Genomic DNA, 10,000 nt, shown 5'->3' on the forward strand with positions numbered 1-10,000 from the left:
ATAACACACAGACTTCCACCGTTTGTGGCCTGTGCTTTAACAGGCACCACAAAACATTTCAGTTACTGCCTCGCTGCTTCTGTTTGTAGCTGCTGTTTGTAGCTGCTGTAGCCTCTGGCAGGATGCCACAGTAACTGCTGACACTTAAATGTCACGGCAACTGCTGCTGGTGAGATGCCGGAAGCTGTCACTTTTTCAGGCCAAACAGTTGCTGCTGTTAATAGCAGCTGTTACAGTTTGGGAGGACTGAAACATTGAATCTCAATGATTGATTGAGATTGATTGTAATGGGTTGTGACAGGAACATGCTGGTTCCTGTTGTTAGTGTTTACCTGCAGGCCGTGCTGGATGTTTGAAGACTCAGAGAGATCTTCTGCCTAGAAGTAGCTGTTTCTCATTTGCAGATCGTAGTGAACGAGAAGGCCCATAAACCTGAATGAATTCAGCTGGCTGCCGTGTCAGTGACCTCTGTAGGAGAGCATTAGTGACTTTAGTTTACAATTTTCAACAGTTAATGTCACAATAATGCAACCAAAACTCTTCTAACACATTCCAGATTGACTCTTTAAACCAACATTTATCTGCCGACGTTATCACTTTAAACGAGACTAACAACTGGTAGTAATAAAATATAATAACTATAATACATTTTTTTATTAATTTAATATCCTTTCTGTGAATAGTGGCAATGCCACCTCCCCATCACGTGGTTTGTCTGTGTGGGTGAATCCTGTTGGGGTGATCTGGTTGAGTGAGAAGTAATCCGGGGGTTTGTGCCAGATTTCGGTGATGCAGAGGAAGTCCAGTTTGTTGTCAGTGATGAATTCATTCAGGATGAGAGTTTTATTACTTATCGATCGAGTGTTGAGCACAGCTATTTACAGATGATGTTGTTTTGCGATTTGTTGGGAGGACTGGAGGAGGGTACAGAGATTGAGCAAATTGGCATGCTATGAATTGCTGTGTTGACGAAATACGGTTTGACCATAGCGAAGGGATGCAGTTGGATGATGAGAGGTGGTATGTGAATAGGCAGCCAGAGCGTTTGTTTGGAGGACGAGGTGTTGACATTTGAGGCTACAGGGTGGAGCGAGTGAGGGTGATCGAACTGGGAGCTGCCATGGTGGGAGGAGAAGAAGACTGCGAGGAAGTGGGTGCGTGTGGGGTAAATAGTCGTGCATGTGGGGCAGACTGTACAGCGTGCTGTAGTTTGACTGCTAAAAACAAGCTACCTAGTCTGCTTAGGTGCACTCCATCAGGCCTATAAAAGGTATTGATGCTGAAAAGCCGACTGAAGCGCTCTGAGTCATTTGACAGCGTTGGTAAGGGACCAATGAAAAAAACTGATTTTGCGCAACTTTTTAAAAGGTTGAAAAGTTGGTCAGGACTGGTAGACGGGTTGAGAAGCTGGTCAGCAGTGAGTCCGTCTGGAGATCGTCCGAGAGCCAACGAATGTCTTCTTTAAGCCTTATGTTGTGTTACGTTGTGTTGCGTTTTCAAGTTCAGATGTGTAAAAACTACCATTTACTTATTTTATTGGAACAAGGCTTCATGTTATCCTCAGACATGGCTATTCTAACACAACAAAAGTTGGTTTAAAAATGTTAGTAAATTGGAAATGTCTCTTAAAAAAAAGTAACATATGTGGTGTTACGGGTCAAATATGACCCGGCAGAGACCATTGAAGGTTGTGGGCTGCTTTGTAGATGAAATTTAGCTCAAAGGTCCCTAACCAACACACACACCCACACACCCCTACACACATCTCTTTATTTGCCTTCCTGAGCAGCTCGCTGTCATCACAGGTCCCAGCAGGCATTGTTGTAGTGGGATGTGGTGGCTGGTGAACAGAAAAAAAGAATGCCAGTACAGGGCTAACAGAGACACGGGGTCTTAAAAATTAAAAGATAGCGATCTTTCAGCGGTCGCTGCGAGGTAAAAGTTTGGGCACTTACAGGCAGGGGCTCCAAACTGGAGCCTACTGCGCTGATATGGTTTTTATAGGGGGTGTCACAGAAGTTCAGAGGCAAAACTTAACCCCACGGTTTCAGCTTCAGGTTTCAGGCTAGACTTTGCTTGGTTTCCAGTGGATCCAGCTATGGTTGTTAGCTCCCAGTGCTAAAAACAGACCGGCGAGTAGCCTGCTAGCTAAAGCAGCAGTAGCAGAAATAAAATATGACTCTTGGCAGTGATTATGGCGTCCAATCATTAAAATACGTGAACCGGATTAAAGGTGGATTTACAACAAACCAGGATAAAAAGGTATTTCCTAAAGCATAGAGTATGAACTGAAGAAGACTAACTTTTAAGAGAGGGGTACACAGCATACAAACGAATTGTCAATGCATGCACATACACCCATAAAACCACTGTTTTTGATGTAGCTTTGCTTTTATTCATATTTTTATTACTTTATATTTACATATTTATGTGCCACTCAATTCTAAATCCAACATACCTTATCTCCTCTTTTGTGTCCTTATTTATGGTGTAATGCATCGGTTTATGTAAAATAGAAAAGGAGGTTGTTAGGAAAATATAAATCTGAATAGAGTCGGGCCTTTCATCAGGATTTTCTTTCCAGACTGGAGGTTTGTGTTTATACTGTGTTTATATCAGTGGGAGGGTCCAGATTGGAATATAATTAGTTTGAAATGAGAATTTAAATCAAAAATGAGAAAGTTGTTGAGAAAACTCCTGAGAACCTCCTTCGGTCCATTAGCAGCAGAGACTTCAGTTCGTCTGATCGTAATAACAACACTTATAATATCTTAAATAATAAAATATCAGTGGTTCAGTTCATAATACAGAAATTAAACATGAGTATACATCTGCAGTGGGGTTAGAAGAAGAAGAAGAAGAAGAAGAAGAAGAAGAAGAAGAAGAAGAAGAAGAAGAAGAAGAAGAAGTAGAAGAAGAAGAATGCCTTTATTTATCCAGCGAGGGGAAATTCATAATTTTCACTCTGTTAGTACAGTTGCACACACATTGAACACAGGCCTGAATTACAAACGTGCTCAGGACCTATACATGCTGAACACACTAATGGAGAGATGTCAGAGTTAGGGGGCTGCTCCTTGGAAGAGCGCCCCGAGCAGTTGGGGGTTCGGTGCCTTGCTCAAGAGCACCTTGGCAGTGCCCAGGAGGTGAACTGGCACCTCTCCAGCTACCAGTCCACACTCCGTACTTCGGTCCATACATGGACTTGAACCATCTCATCACAAACTAAAATGAGGCCCCATTGTTTGTCCAGTCATCAGTTAATACATCTTTGTTTTTATTTATTTAGATGTAAATGTAAAAGAATATAGCACTATAATTTACAAGATAATTTACAATAATTTTGTGAGTTTTGAAGTTTTAATTTTTTTTTCACTAAAATCAAAAGTTGAATTTAAAACACTGATGCTGCTGCTCTTCATTAATTAATATGTTTTTTTTCATCTCTTCCTCATTGGTGTTCTTGGTCTGAAACTCGACTGCCAGCAGAAAGCGTGTGTGTGTGTGTGTGTGTGTGTGTGTGTGTGTGTGTGTGTGTGTGTGTGTGTGTGTGTGTGTGTGTGTGTGTGTGTGTGTGTGTGTGTGTTGCTGTATTTAGCTGCTTGAAGCCTAATATTTGTGGGAACCAGCAGAGTCACTAAGCTGACACACGATCTGAAAGAGACAGACAGACAGACAGACAGACAGACAGACAGACAGATAGATGAAGTTAATAAATGTGTTTATGTTGATGCTGTGACAACAGCTTTGGCCTATAGGGGGCGCTACCTGCTGCGTGTTTACAGCGCGTGATCATCCTAATAATCTGTAAAATGACTCGTATTAAAAACTCTGAAGAATTGATCAATGACTGAGTGATCAGTTTACTTTAACTGTAGTGTTCAGTCCTGAAAATAACAGCCATTGATTCAGTAAATGTTTTACTGATCCATCAATAAATTGTCAATTAACTAGTCTGATTGACTTTTTATAATCACAGCTGGCTGTGATCCAAATGCCCGCTGAAGGAGACAAGAAGAGGTTAGTGGTTGATCAGAGGGAGGTGAGGAGGGGCTGAAAGAAAATCATGTAGGAACACAGTGAGGAATGAATTGTGTTTGTGTGTGTGTGTGTGTGTGTGTGTGTGTGTGTGTGTGTGTGTGTGTGTGTGTGTGTGTGTGTGTGTGTGTGTGTGAGTGACTGCAACTTTACACCAGAGGCTAAACTGATAACTCCCAACAGCTGCAGCTGCCATGGCAACGCAAGGGTGGGGTGAACCCTGGCAACGGTGAAGACACAAGAGACAAGTGTGCTCTGCGTCTGATTTTATCCTTACGAAGCCTCAGTATTGTCCTATTTTAGACCGGACTGTCATCTGCCTTTTCTTTATAAGGTTTTTGAAAAAGTTGTTTTCATACTTAACAAGCCTTTTTACATCTTACAACTCTTTGAAAGCGTCCAGTCTGGTTTCAGATTGCGTCCCAGCACTGTTAAGAGTCTTTAGACTCCGGTGCTGTGCTGCTTTCTATTGGACATCACAGCAGCTTTTTACACGGTGGACCATGCTGTCCTTCTCATCATCTGGCATCCGAGGCTCGCCATTTAAATGGTTCAGCTCCTATTTGGCCAACAGGAGCTTCTCTGTAATGATCGGTGATAGTCTCTCTCTTAGATAGTCTTTATTGTCCCTTAGGAATAATCATTTCCACACATTCTCTTTTCATGTTCCATTGCACAACAACACATATAAAAACACATGTAACACAAAAAACCCATCACATTAAGACACCCACATAGACACATCAAATGGGAAAACTGCAAAGCAACTGAGCTGGTACCACAGGGATCCATTCACGGCCCCATCCTATTTTCCTTATTTATGTTGCCTTTAGAGAGAAGACACACCAGCCCAATAATCGGCCGTCGGACCGTCTGGCGAGGTCGGTGACTCGAGTCTGTTCAGTGTGTCCCGTGCCGTCGGCCGTCCGAGGAGCCGTCGGTAGTCATTTGGGCCGACCTGACATGTTCAGTCAGAGACAGGGCAGTCGGGACTCACCCGGAAATGGGGAGCGGAGCCGCTCAAAATCTGACGAAAATCTTTTAAACTGATCTTTGTCAATCTGAAATGAAGACAGATTCAGAAACTGCACGGCCTATTTCTCGCTTAAAATGTTTTCAACACTATTTTAGTCCAATATGAGATCGTATTCTGAACGAGCCGCCATGACAGTCTGCCTGTGAATTTCCGGAGAAAAAAGACCCACGTGACGCGTTCGTCCAATCAGCTGCCGGCTTTCATTTTCTGGTAAATAATCAGACTGTTAATGGAAACAATGCAGAGCAGCGCCGCCTGCTGCTATGGAGACGTATTACGTTTCGCGCACGTGCAGAGCGTACGCTCAAGTCAGCGTCTCCTCAGTGTGTTTTGAGACACTTTCTGGACGTCGGGGACCCGACTGATCAGTCCGACTGCCTTCTCTGCCGACGGTCGGCCCGTCTGGTTGGTGTGTTAGAGCCCTTAGGGGCGATAATAGACTGGTACAACTTGTCATTTCATTGTTATGCAGATGATTTGCAAATGTATCTGCCTATGAAGCTAAAGGGCAGACACACTTATCTCTCTGCTTAATTGTCAATGATATTAAGCTGTGGCAGTCACAAAACTTCCTTATAGAAGCAAGTGTATTATCTTTGGTACACACTCCAGTAGTGAGCTTGGGTGCCTTCGTTCGTACGTTAAGCCAACTGTTAAGGTTGAGTTAACTAGTGGACAGCCTGTCTGATTGGCTGTTTTCATCGGTCTTTCAGTGTCCAGTAACTTTAACTGTCCCCTTCCTCTCGCTGCAGGAGGCGGTTGCTAGGAGACGGTGGAGTTGGGGTGGCACTGCATGATGCCAGCATGGCGCTTGTACTACCCCCTGTTGGTTCAGAGATCTTCAAACGCTTCACGCCAGCCTCGCTGGAGGAAATCCAACAACGACAGGAAGTGGAGGAGAAGGAGCGCCAGAGGAGGAAGGAGAAGAACATCGAGGTAAAATCACAGGAATCAACACATGCTACAACCAGCGAGAAGGAAGATAGGATAAGATAAGATGAGATATATTTTTATTGTTCCGAAAGAAATTTGTCTTGGACACATAAACAAACGGTGTCTGCTGTTGAGGGAATACAACACAACATAGTGCTTACATACACACAGTACACAGACTGTTACCTCTAGGCATCGACACTCATATTAAACCCAGTTCAGAGCCATTAAGCCCTGGCTGTCCGCAGATTTTAAACAAATTAAACAAATTAAAATCTAAATTCAGAATGTTAACACATCTCCCCAAGCAGAAAACCGTCCCCTAAATTCTGCAGATTTTCATTCACGATTACCGCTGAAAACTATACAAAAATTTAGAGTGTGCAGATTGTGTTTGGGTGTGATTAATAAGCAACATAGTTGTTAATGTGCAGCCTGACATGTGAAGCATTCATTGATTTAAGATTGCATTGTTGTGTTTGTATAAACCATGTGGTGTACACACCGCTTTCGCCACAATAATTTAGCCGTGTCACTGTCTCTCGGACTGTCTATCTGACTGGCTGTCTCTCTGCCTGTCTCTCTGACTGTCTCTCTGTCTGTCTGACTAACTGTCTCTCTGACTGTCTGTCTCTCTGTCTCTGTCTGTCTGTCTGTCTTTCTGATTGGCTGTCTCTCTGACAGATTGCAGAGGAAGATCTTCCTAAACCAGCCAGTGATCTCGAAGCTGGGAAGCCCCTCCCATTCATCTATGGAGACCTGCCCCCTGAGCTTTTCAACACCCCACTGGAGGAGCTGGATCCCTTCTACCAATCACAGAAGGTCTCTCTCTCTTTGATCAAAGATATGTCCCTCTGGCGACGGGAGACTGATCAGTTTAAATTAATAAATCAATACTTTTCAGTTTTTAATCTCAGTTTCAGTTGCAGGAGTCATAATTCAATTAATACAATTCAATGTGCTTTGTGGCATGAACAAAACAAATAAATATGTTGTTACCAAAGCAGTTCACACGAAATTCATATACTGTACATATCACATAAAATGCATAGGTGTCACATAGATTCTGTACTGATCGCCTAACAATGCACTACTGTACATTACAAAACCATTACATTACATAAAATAATAGGTAACGGTTTTGTACAATATAATATAATTACTGTATGATACTAAACCAATCTGTAATTCTGGGATCTTATAGTGGCAGGCAGATACATATTTAGCTGCCAGTGGAGCTACTGTCCTTCTGGGAGAACCTCCAGCTTCTTTTCTGGTGATAACATTGGGAAGTTTGCTATTTATTTTTTATTTACTCTCTCTGACCTGTCTGTCTCTCCCTGACCTGTTTGTGACTCTCTCTAACCTGTCTGTGTCTCTCTCTGACCTGTCTGTCTCTCTCTGACCTGTCTGTGTCTCTCTCTGACATGTGTGTGACTCTCCCTGACCTGTCTGTCTCTCTCTGACCTGTGGTGAATCTGTCTCACCTGTCTGTGTCTCTCTCTGACCTGTCTGTCTCTCTCTGACCTGTCTGTGTCTCTCTCTGACCTGTCTGTCTCTCTCTGACCTGTCTGTGACTCTCTCTGACCTGCATGTGACTCTCTCTGACCTGTCTGTCTCTCTCTAACCTGTCTGTGACTCTCTCTGACCTGTCTGTCTCTCTCTGACCTGTCTGTCTCTCTCTGACCTGTCTGTGACTCTCTCTGACCTGTCTGACTCTCTCTGACCTGTCTGTGACTCTCTCTGACCTGTGTGTGACTCTCTCTGACCTGTCTGTCTCTCTCTAACCTGTCTGTGACTCTCTCTGACCTGTCTGTCTCTCTCTCTAACCTGTCTGTGACTCTCTCTGACTTGTCTGTGTCTCTCTCTGACCTATCTGTGTCTCTCTCTGACCTGTCTGTGACTCTCTCTGACCTGTCTGTGTCTCTCTCTGACCTGCACGTGACTCTCTCTGACCTGTCTGTGTCTCTCTCTGACCTGTTTGTGTCTCTCTCTGACCTGTCTGACACTCTCTGACCTGTCTGTGTCTCTCTCTGACCTGTCTGTGTCTCTCTCTAACCTGTCTGTGACTCTATCTGACCTGTCTGTCTCTCTCTGACCTGTGTGTGACTCTCTCTGACCTGTCTGTGTCTCTCTCTGACCTGTCTGTGTCTCTCTCTGAGCTGTGTGTGACTCTCTCTGACCTGTCTGTGTCTCTCTCTAACCTGTGTGTGACTCTCTCTGACCTGTCTGTGTCTCTCTCTGACCTGTCTGACACTCTCTGACCTGTCTGTGACTCTCTCTGACCTGTCTGTGACTCTCTCTGACCTGTCTGTTTCTCTCTAACCTGTCTGTGACTCTCTCTGACCTGTCTGTCTCTCTCTGACCTGTGTGTGACTCTCTCTGACCTGTCTGTGTCTCTCTCTGAACTATCTGTGACTCTCTCTGACCTGTCTGTGACTCTCTCTGACCTGTCTGTGACTCTCTCTGACCTGTCTGTCTCTCTCTAACCTGTCTGTGTCTCTCTCTGATCTGTCTGTGACTCTCTCTGACCTGTGTGTGACTCTCTCTGACCTGTCTGTGTCTCTCTCTGAACTATCTGTGACTCTCTCTGACCTGTCTGTGACTCTCTCTGACCTGTCTGTCTCTCTCTAACCTGTCTGTGTCTCTCTCTGACCTTTCTGTGACTCTCTCTGACCTGTCTGTGTCTCTCTCTAACCTGTCTGTGTCTCTCTCTGACCTGTCTGTGACTCTCTCTGACCTGTCTGTGACTCTCTCTGACCTGTCTGTGTCTCTCTCTGACCTGTCTGTGACTCTCTCTTACCTGTCTGTGTCTCTCTCTGACCTGTCTGTCTCTCTCTGACCTGTGGTGAATCTCTCTCACCTGTCTGTGTCTCTCTCTGACCTGTCTGTCTCTCTCTGACCGGTCTGTGTCTCTCTCTGACCTGTCTGTCTCTCTCTGACCTGTCTGTGACTCTCTCTGACCTGCATGTGACTCTCTCTGACCTGTCTGTCTCTCTCTAACCTGTCTGTGACTCTCTCTGACCTGTCTGTCTCTCTCTGACCTGTCTGTCTCTCTCTGACCTGTCTGTGACTCTCTCTGACCTGTCTGACTCTCTCTGACCTGTCTGTGACTCTCTCTGACCTGTGTGTGACTCTCTCTGACCTGTCTGTCTCTCTCTAACCTGTCTGTGACTCTCTCTGACCTGTCTGTCTCTCTCTAACCTGTCTGTGACTCTCTCTGACTTGTCTGTGTCTCTCTCTGACCTATCTGTGTCTCTCTCTGACCTGTCTGTGACTCTCTCTGACCTGTCTGTGTCTCTCTCTGACCTGCACGTGACTCTCTCTGACCTGTCTGTGTCTCTCTCTGACCTGTTTGTGTCTCTCTCTGACCTGTCTGACACTCTCTGACCTGTCTGTGACTCTCTCTGACCTGTCTGTGTCTCTCTCTAACCTGTCTGTGACTTTCTCTGACCTGTCTGTGTCTCTCTCTGACCTGTCTGTGACTCTCTCTGACCTGTCTGTGACTCTCTCTGACCTGTCTGTGTCTCTCTCTGAACTATCTGTGACTCTCTCTGACCTGTCTGTGACTCTCTCTTACCTGTCTGTGTCTCTCTCTGAACTGTCTGTCTCTCTCTGACCTGTGGTGAATCTCTCTCACCTGTCTGTGTCTCTTTCTGACCTGTCTGTCTCTCTCTGACCTGTCTGTGTCTCTCTCTGACCTGTCTGTCTCTCTCTGACCTGTCTGTGACTCTCTCTGACCTGTCTGTGACTCTCTCTGACCTGTCTGTCTCTCTCTAACCTGTCTGTGTCTCTCTCTGACCTGTCTGTGACTCTCTCTGACCTGTCTGTGTCTCTCTCTAACCTGTCTGTGACTTTCTCTGACCTGTCTGTGTCTCTCTCTGACCTGTCTGTGACTCTCTGACCTGTCTGTGACTCTCTCTGACCTGTCTGTGTCTCTCTCTGAACTATCTGTGACTCTCTCTGACCTGTCTGTGACTCTCTCTTACCTGT

The 10,000-nt window shown here is 45.0% G+C and overlaps 1 protein-coding gene across 6 annotated transcripts in view; it reads left to right on the plus strand.

The window, feature by feature from the left end:
- The window catches only part of scn4ab (sodium channel, voltage-gated, type IV, alpha, b), a 53,742-nt gene that overhangs the window by 11,130 nt on the left and 32,612 nt on the right, over nt 1-10,000 (plus strand). For all 6 annotated transcript variants that reach the window (XM_031318532.1, XM_031318534.1, XM_031318533.1 and 3 more), the window contains exons 2-3: nt 5,827-6,010; nt 6,692-6,829. In XM_031318532.1, coding sequence (XP_031174392.1) covers nt 5,879-6,010; nt 6,692-6,829 — 270 coding nt within the window. In that variant the 5' untranslated portion in view covers nt 5,827-5,878. The remainder of the gene's footprint in view (nt 1-5,826; nt 6,011-6,691; nt 6,830-10,000) is intronic.

This window comes from Sander lucioperca, chromosome 21, assembly GCF_008315115.2.
Source record: "Sander lucioperca isolate FBNREF2018 chromosome 21, SLUC_FBN_1.2, whole genome shotgun sequence".
NCBI classification, from domain to species: Eukaryota; Metazoa; Chordata; class Actinopteri; order Perciformes; family Percidae; genus Sander; species Sander lucioperca.